The sequence below is a fragment of the Chelonia mydas genome, chromosome 15, assembly GCF_015237465.2.
Source record: "Chelonia mydas isolate rCheMyd1 chromosome 15, rCheMyd1.pri.v2, whole genome shotgun sequence".
In the NCBI taxonomy this organism is placed as follows: Eukaryota; Metazoa; Chordata; order Testudines; family Cheloniidae; genus Chelonia; species Chelonia mydas.
Genome location: NC_057856.1, coordinates 13,240,769 through 13,260,845, shown reverse-complemented (window position 1 = coordinate 13,260,845; position 20,077 = coordinate 13,240,769). Strand labels below are relative to the sequence as shown.

Here is a 20,077-nt window from a genome sequence, read left to right as displayed (position 1 = left end):
GGGAGCTGAGGCAAAGAGAGACTAAGGATGGCATTTACAAAGGTATTTAGGTGCCTCACTCTCACCTAACTGACTTGCTCAAGGTCACACAGGAAGTCTGTGATGGAGCAGGGACTTGGACCCAGGTCTCCCAAATCCTAGGCTCTCTCCCAACCCATTGTCTCCTATTGGTTACTGAGTTTGCTGAACTGCCTGGTTTGTAGTTGTTTTTGATCAATGACCTGATGCTGCTTTCCCTGAGGGGATGGAAAAGCAGCAAATAATCAAAGGGTTACAGAGACTTCAGCAATTAGAGCAGTTAGAAATAATAATGAGACTTCATTCTGAATTGGGTGAAGGTCCCTTTTCAGGGACATTGTCATTGTGGTGGTTGTTGGGAGCTGGTACGATTCTAATAGGAATAGCCACACTCGATCAGATCAGTGGTCCATCTGGTCCAGTATCCTGTTCCTGGCAGTGGCTAGTACCGGATGATTCAGAGAAAAGTACAAGAGCCCCACAGTTACGGAAGAACCTGCCCGTAAGGGAAAGGTCTTCCTAACTCCATGCAGTTGATTAATTCTAATTATTTATTTGTATTGTGTGATCAGCCACTGTATTGTCCAATGCATTGTACACAGGTATCATGAAAAGTTGGTGCCTGCCCCAGAGACCTTCCAATCTATGGTGAGAAACACATGGGATAAAACAAACAGGTGGGGATAGCAATATCTGGACAACAAGCAGTGGTCACAGTATGCCAGCTGCTTAACCAGTTAGTGGTTGGCCTGAAGATGAAGGTTTATTGATATTCCTTGTACTTTGCTACCCAAAGTAACATAACAGTGGCTGTTCTCAGTACTATATGTATAAATGTCTAGTCCTTTTCTGAATGAGAGGGAAAGTTACCACCCACCTACTGCAGTCCCTGCCCCTTCTACCTCCCCTAGAGGAACACCTAGCAGTCCAGGGGAAGGGCTCTCCTTATTGGTTCAAAGTTAAGCCACTGTCTGCCTTGGAGAGAAATTTCTGTCCACCCTGTCGGTTGCTGCTGCCAAAGCCACATTGAGACAAGCCTCTCTCTCTCTCTCTCACTGCTGCTCCCTGTGCCCAGCAGGAAGGATGGGGCTGGAGCTCTACCTGGATCTGCTTTCGCAGCCCTGCCGAACGGTCTACATCTTCGCAAAGAAGAACAACATCCCCTTTGAGTTCAAGCATGTGGAGCTGTTCAAAGGTGAGTGAGGGGAGCTGAGCCTTTTCACCACTCTGCATCCCATCCCCCCTTGGGGGCTGAGCCTGGTTAGCACCTGTCCATGGGGAACTCAGTCAAATTACACTTCCTGCACTTGTGGAGAGGGGGCAATATTACCCATTTCCCCATTTCCTCGAACCCTAAGGAACTGTGGTGCATTTCCTTCTCCCCCATCCCCTCCCCAGGATTTCTGTGCATTTCCCTTCCTCCTTTAAGGACTTTTCTAAAGTGGGATTGTATCAAAATAGTTATTCTGGGTTGATTATAATTTTGGTATCAGTTCTTGTATAGACATGCTTATTCTGGAATAGGAGGGTCCACGTAGAGGCTCACACAAACATAACTTTTCTGGAATATTCCAGGATAGATATTTTGGTACATTTCCAGGTTGAAAACCCTTCATTATTCTGCTAGTAACAGACTTTACAGAAGTCAGTGAAAGAAGAGCAGTGCAAAGTATGGGAGCCTTTTCTGCTGAGAGGGAGTCTGAGTGGGATAGGGAAGTTTGGAGACAGGTGTTACAAGGCCTGGGTGCTGGAAGGCTGAGTTCAAATCTTGGGATCTTTCCTAGTGGGAAGGGAGATAGAGTTAGAGAGGGCCAGGAGTTTGTGGGGGATGAGAAGTCTGTCTGTATGTGGAGAAGCAGTTTATCCTGTGTGCGATGCAGCACACAAGGGAGATAGGGATTGGGATAAACTGTGTGTGGCAGTCAGTTTTTCTTGGGGGGTGGGGTAGGAAGATGGCGGTAATAGAGGTTTTAGGGAAAGGGTTGGAAGTTTATGAGGAGGTTGGAATGTGAGGTTTGCATGGACATTTGTACACAGCATGGGCTTTACTTCAGGTGAGAAGAAAATAGGCCCTGTCTAAGGACCCCCTAGTATTTAAGGCCTTTTTCCTTTTGTCCCTCTGGTTTGTGTAATTATGACATTGTGGAGTGCAATCCAGACCCGTGAGAGGTTGTGGCACCCCTGTCCTGCAATTTGAGTCTATCGCAATGGTTTGCTGCTGTACCTCCCACCTGGGCTGCTCATGAATAGCCTTCCACCATGCAGGTAACATCCTGAATGTCTGTATAGCTGCAGCCTGCCAGCCACACATCAGTCACACTCTGAATTCCACCAGCCTTGGTACCATTTGCAGGGTGACCCCAATACACTCCCAGTCCCAGATTTTCTCCCCAAAATGTGTTCTGCACTGTCCAGCCCTCTCCTGCACAGTCCAGATACATAGGTCCATTGCTCCTCTAAGGGGATCAACATACAACAGCTTGCTACCCTAAATGGTGTTACCCAAACAATTCACAACACTGGATTAGCTTTGATTAAAGAATAAATTAAGCTTATTTAACTATAAAGAGATAGATTTTAAATAAGTACAAGTATAAGGCATTAAAATCAGAAATGATCACTAGCAAAATAAAGATAAAATGCTTCCTAAACTTAACTGTACTAAACTTAACAAACTAGGCTTGGTCCAAGGTGAAATTCTTACCACAAATTTCCAGTAACATTGCTGACCAAGTTTCAGAGTAGCAGCCATGTTAGTCTGTATCCGCAAAAAGAAAAGGAATACTTGTGCACCTTAGAGACTAACAAATTTAGGATCTGCTCCCAAATCCATAGGCTGTTTCTTTTGTCTTCTTAGGTGCAAGAGAGAGATGAATAGGGAGAGAACCTGGGATGTTTTTGCCCCTCACTTTTATAGGTCTGCCACCCTTTGAAATGCATTATTTTTTTCCACTGAATGCATCCGATGAAGTGAGCTGTAGCTCACGAAAGCTTATGCTCAAATAAATTTGTTAGTCTCTAAGGTGCCACAAGTACTCCTTTTCTTTTTGCGAATACAGACTAACACTGCTGCTACTCTGAAACCTGACATATTCCTCAGAGTTACACTTAGTAAAAGTTCAGGACTGCTGTGAGCACAGAAACAAGGAATCTGGTGGTGAAAGAGGTTCCCTGCTGTGTTTTGCTAAAATGCAGATTTGCCTCGTCTCCCTCTTGCTGTCTTAAGGACCTTGTTTACTACGTCTATGTAAATTGAGTTAAACACACATTCTTTTGTTTAAGATAGGCCTGCTTGACCAGTTCTGCCAAATTGGAGCTATATGGGTTTGAACTTGTGCCACTAACATCATTCAAGAAGAATTCATAACTTGACATATAATGTTGCTACACGCATTTTACCATGAGATTACTGACCGGCAAGCTATTAGTTTTCAAATGATACCTAACAAAGCATATTTTGTACAAAGATTATAGAGTGTGTAGAGTGCGAATGCAGGGGTGCATTCAGTCACAGTAATCTACTTGTCTGTTGGCAGATTCCATTCTGGGGAGGAAAATGCCAGGTGGCAATAACCCAGGACACTCATGCGAAGGTAAGGGTCCTGGTTACAGGACCTGCTCTTGCATTACACAAAAGAGACAGAATCCTACAAAAATGAACTGTCTCCCCTTTCTACCAGAGGTCTGGGGGCCCTGAATTGGCCCTCTTCTTCCCCCTGCCACTCTTTGCTCTCTACTTCCCCCGTTCCTCCCCCAGTGTCACCTCAGCAGCTTCTTCTCTCCCTGGAATAGGGACTCACAGAGAGTTCCTGCACAGACTCCTCAGCTGACTAATAGGACTTACAACCAGTTAATAAGCAATGCCGGGTGTTCAGCTGACAAACCATAGGCCTCTCTCCTTTAGAAATAACAACCAAGAACTGTTCCTTGGCATGATGTTATAACAAGATAGTCCCTGGATCTGCTTAAAATGGGTTGGCCTCATCTGGATGGAAAGGGGAAACAAACTGAGTTTTACAGGGCTTTGGCAATAAATATGTGTAACACTGTTTGGTGCCATCTATACAGCAAGAACAGAATTTTCTATAAAGTGGTCAGGAAAATATTGTCTTGTAACATGGCTTTTTGCAGCGTAGACGGGCCTCTTGGGATCCAGCAACCAGAAGATCACTTTGTATGGCAGAGCCATACAGCTGGCAATCCTAGACAGTGGTCATTTTGGAAGTGCAGGGTGTCTAGTTTTACCTGTTCAATTAAATGGGAGCTGTGACCAGGAGGCTGCTTATAACTCAGGAGATTCAATCGTACAGTCATGCATGGGAGTTATGGGCAGTTTCTGCCACCACAGCAAATCAGTGTGTTTATATCCATGTGCTGCTTTCTCAAGCTAATGGGCTGATTTTCCTCAAACAACATCTCTGCTCATAGGTCTAAAAGGCCTAGATATGAAAGAGCAAATATTGCTGTCCAGTCAACAAGCACTTTTGTTTTCACCAGTATCAGTGGAATCCTGTTGTCCCACCAATAAGAGGAGACATACTTGCTGTCTTTTACCTGGTCATCACATTCTTCCCTCTCCAGTTTTGCTCTGTGACCAGAATCTCAATTGCTTCCTTTTAAATTTATCCTTCCTCAATAAACTGCCACTTTTCTGGAATTCATCACATTCATTTTGTAGAATTCTTGCAGGGAAACTCAAACAACTGTAATTCTAGTGAGCGCAAGTCAGCAGGCCCTCTCCGCTGTCAGTGCTTCATGAGAAAGTAGAGCTTTTGTGTTCCCTGAAAGTGGACACATGCTCTCATAGCCTGTAAAATATGCTGAGGGAGGGGGTAAGAGGGACTGTTTTTGGGGGGAACACAGAGGGGCAGAGCTCAGAGACATCTGTACGCAGCCTCTTGCTGTCATCCTGCCAGCCAGTGCCCCATGATGCATGGGAGAGACACAAAAGAAGGTAAAGCCTGTGAAGGGGTGCACAGCCTAACTGAATCCATTCCACTAGTCCAGCCCCGGGAAACTTTGCCCAGCCTGTTGAGAGAGAGACAGATTCACTGCTAAGGCAATGGCACTATTTTAACTCCCTACTGCGGGGAGCTAAGGGAGAGGCTACTATGGTTTGATCAGTGTGCTTCTATTCCTGGAATACCCAACTGACTCATCTGTATTGTGGCTGCTTCTGTGACGCTGCTAGGAATGCCCTACAGCCATGTCTAGCAAGTTTAGTTGGTTCGTTACAGAGAATCTGCAGGGGAAGGACAGCCTGGGCACTGGACATTGTTTTGTTTATAGATACCCTGAATGTCTGCATGGGAGCACTATATAGGACTGTGTATTATCAGAAGCACTCAGCTTGCTTCTGTTTAGACCCCCGCAATTGTTTAAAATGACTGTTACTCATTTACTGACTGCACCTTCCAGCTATATCCATCTGTCAGCTTTAGGGTGGCCATATTTCCCTATGCTGAATATTGGACTCCTGGTAAAATTACTCGTATTCAAGCTAGTTCACCGGCAATCAATGAGAACTATGCAGTACAAATGTTCAAATTAACATCAAGTTGACTGAGCCCCTGTTAAAAAGAAATACTGTGTGGTTAGATTCTATTTATTTACCTTCTTATCTTTTAGGCTTTAGGGTTTACATAGCAAGAGGTGACACACACACACTCCTGTACACCTCTCTCACACAGGAGGGTGACCAACCGACCTGATGCTCCCTACTCAGTGTTCTCCGCCCACCCTGCCTGGGTGGGCCCCCGGGACGGACCCGGCTCTCATGGTACCTGGCAACACATGTGGGGGCGCACGCAGGGGCACATGCTCCCCCCCCCTCCCGATTTCTGCCAGGGTTCACACCAAACTGTGGCCAGCAGCAGCTTTTTGGCGCTGTGCAGGAGGGAAGGAATGGGAGCTGCTTCCAGCCGCAGCGGAGGTGGGGGAAGGGATGACCTGGGCTGTTGGTGAGCTTAGAGCTCTGTCCGGGGGCTGGTTCTCCGCACAGCACTGGGAGCGGGATGCACCCCACCGGGGGGAATATGGAGGAGCAGTGGGTCTGGGGGAGGTGAAGGGGCAAAGCAGGGAGAGGACAGTGAGAGGGGGAGTATGTAAAGGGCCAATGGGTGGGCAGCAGCGGTGACACATAACCGGACGCCGCCTGGTGCCTGCCCGCACTCACCAGCCACCGCAGCTCGCAGCCAGTGCCAGCTGGAAACGGGACAGGGGATGGGGCCCTGCTGGCCAAGAGCCGGCACGCAGCAGGGACTGCACTGATGGATCAGCAGGGGGAGCACCCGACCCTGTGCGCTGCAGCTTTGCCCCGCCACCAAACTTGCACCACCACCCCCACCGTCGGCCACTGGACCCCTCCCACTCACCGCTGGTGGGCAGGTGGCTGGTGGGCAGAGATCATGCGGGGTGGGGGGAGGCAGAAAATACGGGACAATTTACCTGTTTTTAAGAAAAAATCAGGACACCTGCATGAGGGCTTAAATATGGGACTGCCCCTTTAAAAACAGGACATCTGGTCACCCTGATCAACTTTGAAACAAAAAAGTGGAGTTCTCAGACATGTGAGTCCTGGGAGAATGGCTGGCCATGGCGAATAGATTGATTTTTCTCTTTTCTGTAAAATATGTTACCCACTTTGCTCTTTCCCTTCTGTCCAGTAAACTTCCTTTCCCCTAAGGTCTTATACCTTGGAGTCCTCATTGTTAGTATCCTGACAAGTTTTTTGATTCCATGAACAACTGTGTATACTACCTATTGAAATTGCTCTAGGAGGCAGGGCAACCACCCTTGTGTACATAACCCCAAGAGAGCTGGAGGTGCTGCTTTGAAACCATTAATTACTTGCAGCAGATCTGGTTCCCATTCAGAAGATGACTCCACAAGTCAGGTCAACACCATGTGACCTGTGAACAGGCTTCTCACATATACAGGCCAGCACAGCCTAGTACAGGGATGGGCAACTTTTGGCACACAGCCCATCAGGGAAACCCAACTGGCTGGGTTTCACCGTTCCAGGCCAATGGGGGCTACAGGAAGCAGCACGAGCCGAGGGACATGCTGGCTGCCGCTTTCCGCAGCCCCCATTGTTGGGGGCGAGGGAACGGCAAACCCCGGCCAATGGGAGCTGCGATCGGCCAAACCCACGGACGCTGAAGGTAAACAAACCATCCCAGCCCACCAGTAGCTTTCCCTGACAGGCCGCGGGCCAAAGGTTGCCGATCCCTGGCTTAGTAGAATGGGGCTACAGTGTTATCTGTGCTAAATTGCAAATATAAAGATCAGTCATAATAATTATCTTTATACATAAATAAATAAACCATTAATCCCATTGAAGCAATGTGAAACCAGTGTCGGCATTAAGGCTTTTCTTTGCAAACCTGAATGGCTCACTGCACAGCCATGTGACAGAAATCTCAGCAAGGCTGTATTGTATATGTAAAGCCATCATGAAACAAAAAAATTAGATGTAATTTCTCATTTGTGACAATGGCAGCATGAGAGCTTCCTGTAAGAGGATCTGAATCAGTCTCCAAGCTGCTTTAATAATTTAGTAGTTCCATCAAGGACACTAATTTTAAGTTCTTAATAGGACTGTTAATAATTAAAGCAGCTTGGAAGCTGGTTCAGAGTATTACACATGGAGCTCTCCTGCTGCCACTGTGATAAAGGACATCATTACTCAGTTGCTGGCTGCCTCTAACAATAGGCTCAGACCCCAGGGATAACTAGCATAAAGTGTATATATAAATTCACAGTGCATTTGCTTTGAAAGGTGTTTGTTACCTTGTGAACTTAGACTGCAGGGAAACATGGATGCTGTTTCCCTTTAACCTAAGACCATGATGAACCTACTGTCCAGGATGCACATGCTAATTCCCACATACAGAATCCCCACATTCTGGGATCTTTTGTCTCACTAACATGGACAACAACTAAATCCTCATGGAGACAACTCCCTACAGCCTGCTCTGTCTGTTACAGAATCCAAAAGCCAAGCCTAGCTCTGCAGAGAGCTCACTCTGTCAACAGAGCTCAAAATATTGGAGATAATAACTCTTGCCCTTGTACTTTGCCTCAGGGCTGTTCTTTTCTTTGGAAATTTGTCTGAGCCTCTCAGTTAATAGATTTGTTTAACATCAGTGACTATTTGGGGTGGTGAGAGATGCTAGAATGAGACCCCCAAAGAAATCCCCCTTCTGCACAGGATAGCTACAGCAGCTGCGGTGCAGGTCTCACCACTCAGCCTTCCTACCGTGCCTCAACCCTGCTCTGCTGATCTTCACTTTCCTTGGCTGATTCCAGTATTGTTGACCTCAAGTGCCATGAGTCAGACCCCAAAAAATCATGAGAGTTTTTGGGTTTTTTTAAAGGTGATATTGTGGTTTTTCGGTCTGACTTTTGATTTTTTAACTCCTCCTGCCCATCCCCTTTGTGTCTGTGAGGTGGTGATGGTGGGGCTAACCATAAGTTACATAAGGGGGTGGGTGGGTCCTTAATTTTGTGTGTTTGTTTCAGTGTTATTACAACATGTTACAAGAGGTGGGTGGGGCTTGAAAATAATAAAAAAATGTATTACATAATTTATGGACAGCCCGTGTGTGTAGTGTCTGTGCATGCCCCTGTGTGCATGCCTGCCTGTGTATGACAACCGGTGTTGATTACTTTCCCAGATTTATTGGGTGAGGTGATTTTGGCCTCTGCTGCAGGAACTCTCACCCCACATCTGCCCATCTCCTACCCAGCAATTAATTCTGCCCCAGCCCCAACCTCCAAATCAATCCTGCCTCCCGGAGCTCATCAGTTCAGCCCCCGCCCCCATCCGCCCAGCCTCACCTCTGTTCCTTCTAGGGTTCTGCACCCCACTCCCAGGCCTGGGGGCTGCCGTGGGGTCCCCTCTCCGCCTGCCCAGGGCCAGTGTTGCAGCAAGGGACGCGGGAGGAGGGAGCGGAGCTGCCCGGAGGGCTGGGCTCTTTCCGCTGCCCCCTCCCCTCCTGTGAGAATGGCTTTGGGTTGCTGTGGTAACAGAGGGAGTGAGCGCTAGCTCTTCCTGTAGCAGCTCTGATTGGTCACTCAGCCCAAGAAGGCGGGCAGGTAGGGAAGTCAGCCAGTCAGAGGGCTTTTCCCCTCAGGCCAGGCAAGGTTTCAGTTCACTGGAAGGCGGGAAATTTTCCCCTCATGCCAGTTGGGCTCCAGCTCAGCCCCAGTCCTGTCCCATGTGGCAACACTGCGGGCTGGTTCGGTCCTTAGCTGCGCTCTTAACGCTGCCCGCAAGAGGCCTGCGGTGGAGAGCACAGGTTCAGCCGTGCCCCTTGAGGGGCTCAGCAGGAACACTGTGCCTAGCGACACCCCCACAGGGAGCCCTGACTGAGCTAGACAAGGACATAGGGGCTTGGGGTTTAGTCCCCACTTGCTACCTGCACCAGCAATACTGCAGTAGGTGCCACTGAGCCAAATTACACTCAAGGGATTGTGGGGTGGAAAAGGCTGATTTTAAATGGTTGGAGGCCAAGTAATTTCATTTGAAAAATTACTAACGATATTGTGTTTTAAGAAACACGCAAAAGTAGGCCAGCCCTTACTAGTCATCCCTCTTACAGCCACCTCAGGGATGTGACTCTCACCATGTGAGTCGCAGGGGTTCTTTTACAAACCCTTGGGGACACCATGACTGAGACCATGCAAAATCACAATTATTAAGCATGGCTATTTTATGATTAAAGAAAGGAAAAGAAAATCTAAAACAAAACAAATGATAGAACACAAGGGATCAATTGGTTACTTCCGTTACAATCTCGTTGAATCATAGAAATGTAGGGCTGGAAGAAACACTAGAAAGTCTTTGAGTCCAGCCCCTTTTGCTGAGGCAGGACAAATAAACCAAGACCATCCTGACAGGTGTTTGTCTGACGTTTTCTTAAAAACCTCCAATGCTGGGGAGTCCACAACTGCCCTTGGAAGGCTATTGCAGAGCTTAACAACCCTTAGAGTTAGAAAGTTTTCCCTAATATCTAACCTAGATCTCTCTTGCTGCAGATTAAGCCCATTACGTCTTGTCCTACTTTCAGTGGTCCTGGAGAACAACTGATCATCATCCTCTTTACTATAGACCTTAACATATTTGAATGCTGTTACCAGGTACCCCTTCAGTCTTCTTTTCTCAAGACTAAAAATACCCAGTTTTCTTAACCTTTCCCCAGAGGTCAGGTTTTCTAAACCTTTTATTAATTGTCTTGTTCTCCTCTGGACTCTCTTCAATTTGTGAACATCTTTCCCAAAGTGTAACACCTAGAATTAGACACAGTAGTCCATCTGAGGCCTCGCTAGTGCCAAGTAGAGCAGGACAATTACCACCTGTGTCTTACATACAACGTTTCTGTTAAGGCACCCCAGAATTATATTAGCCTAGTGAGGCCTACTGTGTCCAATTCTGGGTGCCACACTTTGGAAAATATGTTCACAAATTGGAGAGAGTCCAGAGGAGAGCAACACAATTAAAAGGTTTAGAAAACCTGACCTCTGGGGAAAGGTTAAGAAAACTGGGTATGTTTAGGCTTGAGAAAAGAGGACTGAGGGGGGACCTGGTAATTGGCTCATATTCATTTTGTGATCCACTATCCTTTTCAGCAGTACTACTGCCTAGCCAGTTGTTTCCCATTTTGTAGTGGTACATTTGATTTTCTTCCTCCTTTCCTTTGCACTTGTCTCTATTGAATTTCATCCTGTTTATTTCAGACCAATTCTCTAACTCGTCAAGGTAGTTTTGAATTCTAATCCTGTCCTCCAAAGTGCTTGGTGTCATCCACAAAGTTTATAAGCATAATCTCCACTCCATTATCCAAGTCACTAATAAAAATATTGAATAGTACCAGACCCTGTGGGACTCCACTAGATGATACATCCTCCCAATCTGACAGCAAATCATCTCTTTTATATGTCTCTCTTTGCAGTGGAGAGCTTTTAACAAAGATTACACCCTGGAGAGTGAGGAGCACTTTCCTGATATAGTATACATATCTACTGTACCAGCAAAGCACTCGTAATATGGATGCAGTTATACTGGCATGATGCTTATTCCAGTCCCCAACCTCCACTCTCAGTTAAATAAGATTTCCTGGTAAGCACATGTTTTTGCCAGTATAATGCACTACAAGCATCTCCCAGCAGAGCTATATGGGTCAGGGATTACACCTCATCACACTGCTGATTGACAGCGGTAAGTGTATATATATATATACACACGCACACCTCTGTGTTGTTTATCATGGACAGGAAATTCCCCACATTCCATTGTCTCATTATGTACCCTATTTTTCTTTCTTATCCAGTTTGCACATGTTTTCCAAGGTTCTTGGACATCTATAGCAAAATATTTCTAGAAAAACTGCAACAATTATAGTTACCTATTAATTTTAGCAAACCTCAGCTAAACACTATCTTGTCCTTGATGACTTTCACATGTACCAAGAACAAGAGCCTAATCACAGTTTAATACATTTCTAGTGCAAAGCATGGTAGAAGGGTGATTCATACAGCTTAAATAGAGGGCCTTTAAAAATACATAATATTTGCTCCATAATATAAACTATATAATACTAACAACTAGCACTGACAGGAATCAAGTGTCTGAATCCTCATGCAACATCCTGAACTGCTCCATGCCATTGGCAGACCTGAGCAGTTTGCAAAGTTCACAGATAGCTTATGTTCTGACTCTTTAACTTATGCCCCTTTTTAATCTGAAACATGCACATGTAGGAAAACTCTAACAGAACACCATGAAGTGAAGGCAGAATGTTCTTATGGGTTTGACTGATCCTCATTCATGCATGGTCTAGTTACGTATAAGCTAGGTGCTTGCTTCAGTTTTCACAGGTTTAGATACTTCTGACCATGGACTATCATATTTTAATTGTTTTTAGGGCAACATTATAGGGAAGAGTTTGGCAAAGTGAACATCCTAAAGAAAGTGCCAGCACTGAAGGATGGAGTCTTCACCTTAGCAGAGAGGTAAGAATTCAATTCCCAAATACCATTACTCACCATACTTATGAGGCGATAAGCTGATTAAATTCAGGGGTTGGGAAGTATCATTCCCTATGGCTGATTAAAAAAAAAATTCAGAATTTGCCATATGCATTTATGGATTAGACAGATTGATGGCTTTAGTGTCTCAGCTCCTATGTTCCTGCAAAGAAAGGAGATGGTAGGGACTTGACTCACATGCAGTGTTATCATTTAGATGTTTAAAGCTGGGAATGGGCAATGGGATGGGTCACTTGATGATTACCTGTTCTGTTCAGTTTCTCTGAAGCACCTGGCATTGGCCACTGTCAGATGACAGCATGCTGGGCTAGATGGACATTTGGTCTAACCCAGTATGACCATTCTTGTGTTCTTATGTTCTTAAATCTATGCACATATTTCAAATATATGATATGATTCAGACTTGGAGCTGGTCCTCTTTGGTTAGATGTAATTGAAATCGTGGAGTAGCCATTTCTAGCTTAATTGGTCGTTATTTATGGGGAACCAAGGATTTTCTAGCATGGGCTGGAGCAGGACAATACAGTGTTTGTCTCATGTGCCTCTCTGCTGGCTCTGAAGCGGTTAATTTAACTGACACTCATGCTTGGGCTGTGGGTGCCCACTTAAGATGTTTTTCAATTACCTTTTCACATTTGAAACCTCTTGACACTGCCAAGATAAAAATCATACACAAAGATTTAAAATTCGTACCTTTTAACATCTCAGGTTATTGTAATAAAAAATCTCATTTACTTTGTTTGCTTTTCTGCATTTGTTAGCTTCCATGATGAAAACATACTATAGTTATTTTGTATTATTTGTGTTACCATAGCACCTAGGACCTTAGGCATGGGTTTTGCCACCTGGTTCTCATGTGCATACACTACACAACAAAGTCTTGGGTTACGAACACTGCAGAGGAATGTTTAAAGCTAAACAAACAAAAAAAACCTTTTACTCTGAAATACAAAATCATGGCAACATTTCTGTTTATGTTAGTCACTCAGATACTACAGCGACAAAGGTCATATAAGCATCAGACAGATAAAACCTCATTTTTATTTTACAAAATGACCTGTCTGCATCCTTTGCAAAGCCTTATCTCAGCAGGCTTACACTGTCATAATGCTAAAATAGTTCAATGATATCTGTATCAGAATGGCAAGGGCTGCCTGTATTTTCTTTCTTTACTTTTGTCAGTATAGATTTTTCTATGGGACTCACTCCCCAACACAATAGCTGACCATATGTCATTGCAAATTACCAAGATTTTTAACCGGCTGATTTCTCCTGCCTGCTCGTGATGACACAAACACTGGACGGCAACAAACACCAAGGGCCTGATCCTGCAAGCTCTCTGTGCAAGCAATTCCCTTGAACTCACGAGGGTGGGTGGGGAGATCTTGCAAGACAGGGCCTTTATGAAGATGATTGGAGGGGGATGCCACTTAAAGAGAGCTTCTGTGGGTACACAAACCCCTTGGAAATCTGCAGTGATGAGAGAGGCATCAGAAACGTACAGCTGCTAATGGGTTTTTAGCAAAATATTGTCTACAGATTATTATTAGTGTTAGTAGTAGTAATAGTAGTGTTACTGGAGCACCTAGGATCACTAGTCATGGACCAGGACTCCATTGTGCTAGGCACTGTACAAACACTGGTTTCATCTTGAGGCTTAATTTTCCTACAGGTTAAAGTTCTGAAAGGAGCCTACAACAGTTCGGCGCCCAGCTCGGATTGACTTTCAGTGGGAATTGAGTGGCTCCCTCCATTAGGCTCCTTTGAAAATCCCAGCCCCAACACTTTTTAGTGGAAGCAACATTAGGAAAGGGGGAGGAGAGATTGATGCAGCTGAATATATTCTTTCACCTTATCTGTCCCACTGTTTGTCTCCCATTAATTTCTGGACAGCACTGCAATTCTTCTGTATCTGAGCAGGAAGTACAACACCCCTGATCACTGGTACCCGTCTGACATACAGAAACGGGCCCGGGTAGATGAATACCTGTCATGGCACCATACCAACATCCGGGCTAATGCTCCCAAGACCTTGTGGATCAAGGTAAGAAGATTAAATGCTAACAGCTCAGAATACTAGTATTTCCTCTCTGGACATGGGACATTTAAACAGCTCCTATACAAAGCAAGTTTGTCTCCCCAAAATAGCACACTTGGCCCCATACCCAGCTGAGAGGAAACTCAAATAGGCAATTGTTCCCAGTTCCTTAGTATTTGGATGTGGGAAGGAAGGCTTTGGTAACAGCTTTCCCTTAAAAATATCAGTCTAACGCAGAAGGTCTGAACCTCACCAGGGAAGCACAGATCTTTATAGATCTTCAGAAAGTGAAGCTGCTTCAGTGCACCCAGATCCGGTACCCTAGGGATTACTCAGGCAGCTAGTCCCTGCTGAAGCCTGCGCTGCTGCACCTTCACCGCTAGATTAAAGCTAGCTCAGGTATGTGTACACAAACCGCATCACACCCTGTGGTTTTAGTATAGACATAGCCAAAGAGAGAGCTTGGAGGTGTGAATAGGACCTGGGTTCCTTTTGCTTCCCTTGTGCATGCTCTGCAAAACAAAGCTGAAAGGCTTGTATTCTTTAATCACAGCTCCCCTGCAGACTCACCAATTATGAAATCTGTAGGAGACTGTCTGCTTCCAGCACACACAGATGCTACTCCAAAATGGGAACAAGAATAGAAATAATGGGGATACACTCTGTGCGGAGAGTTGCCAGTAAACATGTAATAACTTCATCTTGCTTGTTGTAACTTTGCCCTTGTCTATAATTGACTAAACACTTTGGGGCTTGTTTAGCTTCCAGTTCTGTTGACATTGGAGTACAGTTGGCTAAACGCCACAAAGAAGAAACACAAATATGAGTCACATATGCAACATACAATTGCTTCCAATCTCTGCAACCTGCTCTCACAAGGCTTCAAAGAAAATTAAAAATGGAAGTTAAACCCTATTGAGGAAACTAGAAAGGAGCAAAAACTCTGACGAGTGAAGTGTAAAAATATAATTAGGAAGGCCAAAAAAAAGTGAACAGTTAGCCAAAGACTCAAAAATTAATAGCAAAAAATTTTTAAGTACATCAGAAGCAGGAAGCCTTATAAACAACCAGTGGGGCCCCGGGATGATCAAGATACTAAAGGAGCACTCAAGGACGATAAGGCCATTGAGGAGAAACTAAATTAACTCTTTGCATCAGTCTTCACTGCTGAGGATGTGAGGGAGATTCCCAAACCTGAGCCATTCTTTTTAGGTGACAAATCTGAGGAACTGTCCCACATTGAGGTGTCATTAAAGGAGGTTTTGGAACAAATTGATAAATTAAACAGTAATAAGTCACCAGGACCAGCTGGTATTCACCCAAGAGTTCTGAAGGAACTCAAATGTGAAATTGCAGAACTACTAACTGTGGTTTGTAATCTATCGTTTAAATCAGCTTCTGTAACAAATGACTGGAGGATGGCTAATTTGACATCAATTTTTAAAAAGGACTCCAGAGGTGATCCTGGCAATTACAGGCCAGTAAGCCTAACTTCAGTACCGAGCAAACTGGTTGAAACTATAGGAAAGAACAGAATTGTCAGACACATAGATGAACATAATTTGTTATGGAAGAGACAACATATGTTTTGTAAAGGGAAATCTTGCCTCACCAATCTACTGGAATTCTCTGAGGGGGTCAACAAGCATGTGGACAAGGGGGATACAGTGGATATAGTGTACTTAGATTTTCAGAAAGTCTTTGGCAAGGTCCCTCACCAAAAGGTCAATGTTCAATGGCAAAGGTAATACTAGATGATCATAATGGTCCCTTCTGGCCTTGAAATCTATGAATATATAGCCCACGTGCTAAGGAACACTGCTTGTGCTTCATATTGTTGCCACATAGAATCTGCTTAAATTCTGGCCTGGATTAAGCAATCATGGAATGAATTGCTGTGTATGCTAATGATTAGGAGACATTTGCTCCCAGTTTCACCTGCAAAAATCTGTGATCAGAGTTCTGCTTTCCTGTCACGGTGCCTGGTATGTGGCTACAAAAGAAAGAAACAATCTCAGGTCAGACTGTCAGAAAACAGGGCCGATACCCCAAACAGGCGGTATATTCTATAATTAGATTTCACCAAACCAGTAACAAATGTGCGCTCCTGGACTACTGAATTAGTCTAACCATGGAGCCATGACCAGTCCCCTTAAGCTCTCCAGCACCTTTTTACCACCCAGATAAACTGGACTTTATGATGAAAGTTTATTAAAACCAGAAATCACCAAAGCCAATTTCTCTAGTAAACTAACCTAATATTTATTAGCTAAGAAAAAGAAATGAGCGTTACTGAGAGGTTAAAGCAGGTAAAATACATAACAGGTGAGTCAAAGTTTGTAAGTCCAAAGTGACAGCAGAGATGGTGTATCTGCTTAGTTCTCCATAAGTCTCTCAGGGCTGCCCAAAATGGCTTTGGGGACCTCTCTCTTTTATTTGGAACACCCCCTAACAGCATCCAAATGGATCAGAGATGCAGAATCATTCTCAGGTTCCCTTTTTATAGTTGAAAAGTCTGGCAAGCGTTTCCATCACTGCAGGGGTCTTGTTTTATCGATTAAATGCAGACCAAGTTTGTAGATCTTCCATTGTCTTACATAATGATCCATACTTTGAAGTTAACAACCTTCTCATTTAAAGTTTAAGGCTTCAACCCCGGTTGATGGGCCATTCAATTATAGAGACATCCTAATACATTTAGTTATAGACATCCAGACAATTTCACTAGTTTTCATGAACAATGTGACAACTCTTATCCTAACACATCTTTGATCTAAGGCAGGGGTTCTCAAACTTCATTGCACCACGACCCCCTTCTGACAACAAAAATTACTACATGACCCCCCCGGGGGGGGGGGAGAGTGGGGGACAAAGCCCAAGCCCAGAGGCTGCAACCCCAGGCTGAGGGCCTGTAACGTGAGCCACCCAGAGATGAAGCCCTCAGGTTTCAACCCCAGGGGTTAGGCTCAGGCTTCGGCTCTGGCGACTCCATTAAAATGGGGTCGTGACCCACTTTGGAGTCCTGACCCACAGTTTGAGAACTGCTGATCTAAGGTTAATTAAGTACAAAGATAGCAATTACAGGAAACAGGTGAAGACAATAACATAATTTCACTAGCTTTCACGCATCTAAAGCAAATGTAATTACCAGGTACATGTAATATAACATCCCTTTTTGTTCTGTTCTAACAAGTGAATTTGTACACTTAATACTTCCTTGAGGTTGTGACCTGAGATGGCTAGCTGTCAGCTCCACTTTCCCAAAATAAACAAGAGGCTTAACCAGAAGCCATAGCAGGAGGAAGCTGTGAAGCTGTGAAACACTGAGGGTTTTTATTCTGTGCACCGCTTTGGACACGATTGCTTTGACTGTGAGCATTTTGGAGGATAAAGGATCATCTTTTAATGAAAGCTGAGATCTTGCCACATGTGAATATAGCATCACTTCAAACTGATCCTGGATTGTATGACGTGATGATCAGTAAATTTAGTGGATCCCATTTGCAAAGGCAAAGGAAATCCAGTGCAAGTATATCTATGGAGGCTAAGTCTATTCCCTTCTCCCTAAACAGGTGCTCATTCCCCTCTTCACAGGCCAGACACTGCCTCCGGAGAAGCTGCAGGAGGTTATGGATGAGCTGGCTATTTCCCTGAAGCAGTTTGAGGAGAAATTCCTTCAGGACAAGCCGTTCATCCTGGGCAGTGAGATCTCCCTGGCAGACCTAGTGGCTATTGTGGAGCTCATGCAGGTGAGTAGTGGATTGTAATCATGAAGACTCAGCACAAGGAAAAGATGGTATTGTCTAACTACCTGGGAATGAGCAGCATGTGGTACTATTTCCCTAGAGCAGGAATGCAGATCTAATTCAGCAGAGGGAGGGATTCCTATATTAGAATATTCTCCTCCAGACCTACCTATTCTTCCCCACACCAGACCCACAAGATACCAACTTGAAACTCCTCCAGTAGCAAAGCTGGGGGGAGCTTTTTTTTTTTTTAATCAAATTAAGTGGATCATACTGAGATTGGTTGCTCGGTCCCAGGCCATCAGAGCTGGGATCCTGCAGAGCAAGAGCATTTCCCGCTCTTAATTCCATGTCCCAGTGACTAACAAATAGCAGTGCTGCATCTCTGCAGTGAAGAATTTCAGAGGGTGGGACAGGCAGAAAGTAGAGGGGAAGCCCCCCAACTAAAACCTCAGCTTAAGTTACAACGGTGGTGGTGGTCTCGTATGTTGCTACCTGGTTTAGCATTCCTCACTACAAATAGCAAGTAGGCAATAGCATTCACCAATGGGATCTCTAGCCCCATCTCTTTAATGCTGTTGCTCAGCATTACTCAAATAAGTGTTAGCCACATCATGTGTCATCATCAAGTAAAAGGGACAATGTTGTCAGGAGTGGATTTGGGACTATTAAAACGCATGAAGAAATACAGTCCAGTTGGGTTTTTTTCCAGATGCATAGGTAGACTAGGAGATCTCCCAACCTTTCTGATTCTCTTCCATGAGTTCCCCCTTACCCCACCCCACACACACACTTAATGGTGACTTCCCTTGTGGAAGCTTCAGCATTTCTCACTTCAGTTATGTCTCTCTATGCAGCCCATTGGAGTAGGTTGTGACATCTTTGAAGACAGACCCAAGCTGTCAGAATGGCGCAACCGGGTGGAGGAAGCTGTGGGGAAGGAACTCTTCCAGGAAGCACACGAGATTATCCTGAATATCAAGGAACTCAGCAACATCCAAATTGACCCACAGCTGAAAGAGCATCTGGCACCTGTGCTGAGGAAAATAATGAAATGAGTTAACGTTCTGTTACCATTTGATCTGCATCTTTCCACCATCTTGCTCCCCCAACCCCCTCTCCAGCACCATGAGTAAGTGCCCTTCATAAGGAGGAAAGAACACTGCAGTACTTTCCATGTGGAAAATGCAACCCTCCCTTAGTCCATTGTAGCATCCTCAGGGACAGAAGCTGGGGAAATCTTAGAATCTGAAGCTGTAAATTCACAGGAAGCATCTGAGAACAAATAAACAGGCAGCAAATCTTTTCGGGGGGAGGGCTTTGTGACTTCTTTGTTGTCATATTTGCTTTCAGGTGATCTGTACCAATAACGCATAAACCTTCTGGAATTGCAGCAAAATTAAGGAGGCAGTGATGAGAAAACTATACAAAGACTTTGGATTCTGCTGAAAACACCCAATTGTGAAAGAATCCTAAATGAGTGGAATCTGTATTTCTGTACGCTTATATTCATGATTTCCTGTTGTCCTTGAACCTTATCCTGAAGTCCTTGCTCAGGCAAAACTCTCTCCCCATTGTCAATGAAAATATCATGACTAAAAACTTCAATATTTTACACCCTCTTTCTTTTCAAGTATTTACTATCTCAGCTATTTAGATGGTTGTTGCTGAAGTTTTCTACAATGTCATTATGGTTCTAATGGCGCTACTGCACTAGGTTTTAAGTTCTAAAAGACCCTGAAAGCATTTTTATAAATTTAACCCATAAATTGTGTGTGTATGGAGTAATGTGGTGTTTAATTCCTTCCCAAACTGAGAATGTATATGATAAATTTCAACCTGAATCTAAATTTTATCAACAAGCTAAAATTAGGTTTTGTGGCAAGAAAATGTTTTTATTTATATTTTTCCTATAAAAGTATAAAGTACAGCTATGAGTGAAACTTAAAAAGGTGTGACATTTATTTCTTTCAGATTCAAGAGAGACAGCATGCATTTATGAGAGCTAAGATTTTGAGAGACCTTTGCACAACTCTTCCATTCAGAGAGTAAGAGTCATCATTGGTTCTCTGAGGATGAGGGTTTTGCGGATGAATTTACCAGATGAGACCATGTGTTTCTTCTCTGCTTGTCTTTTTGCTGTGTACGTACACACGCACACACTTGTTAATGGTCTGCTCCTAAGGAAAAGAAATTGTCTTTAGTTTATTAGAGAGACAAGGTT

The 20,077-nt window shown here is 44.4% G+C and overlaps 1 protein-coding gene across 1 annotated transcript; it reads left to right on the top strand.

The window, feature by feature from the left end:
- Positions 1-1,044: 1,044 nt before the first annotated feature.
- LOC102941728 (glutathione S-transferase theta-1) lies at positions 1,045-19,667 on the top strand. Its single transcript, XM_043529767.1, has 6 exons — positions 1,045-1,213; positions 3,555-3,611; positions 11,946-12,033; positions 13,963-14,113; positions 17,680-17,856; positions 18,711-19,667. Exons 1-6 carry the CDS (start codon positions 1,102-1,104, stop codon positions 18,909-18,911), a joined length of 786 nt encoding a protein of 261 aa, XP_043385702.1. The 5' UTR covers positions 1,045-1,101; the 3' UTR covers positions 18,912-19,667.
- The last annotated feature ends 410 nt before the right edge of the window (positions 19,668-20,077 follow it).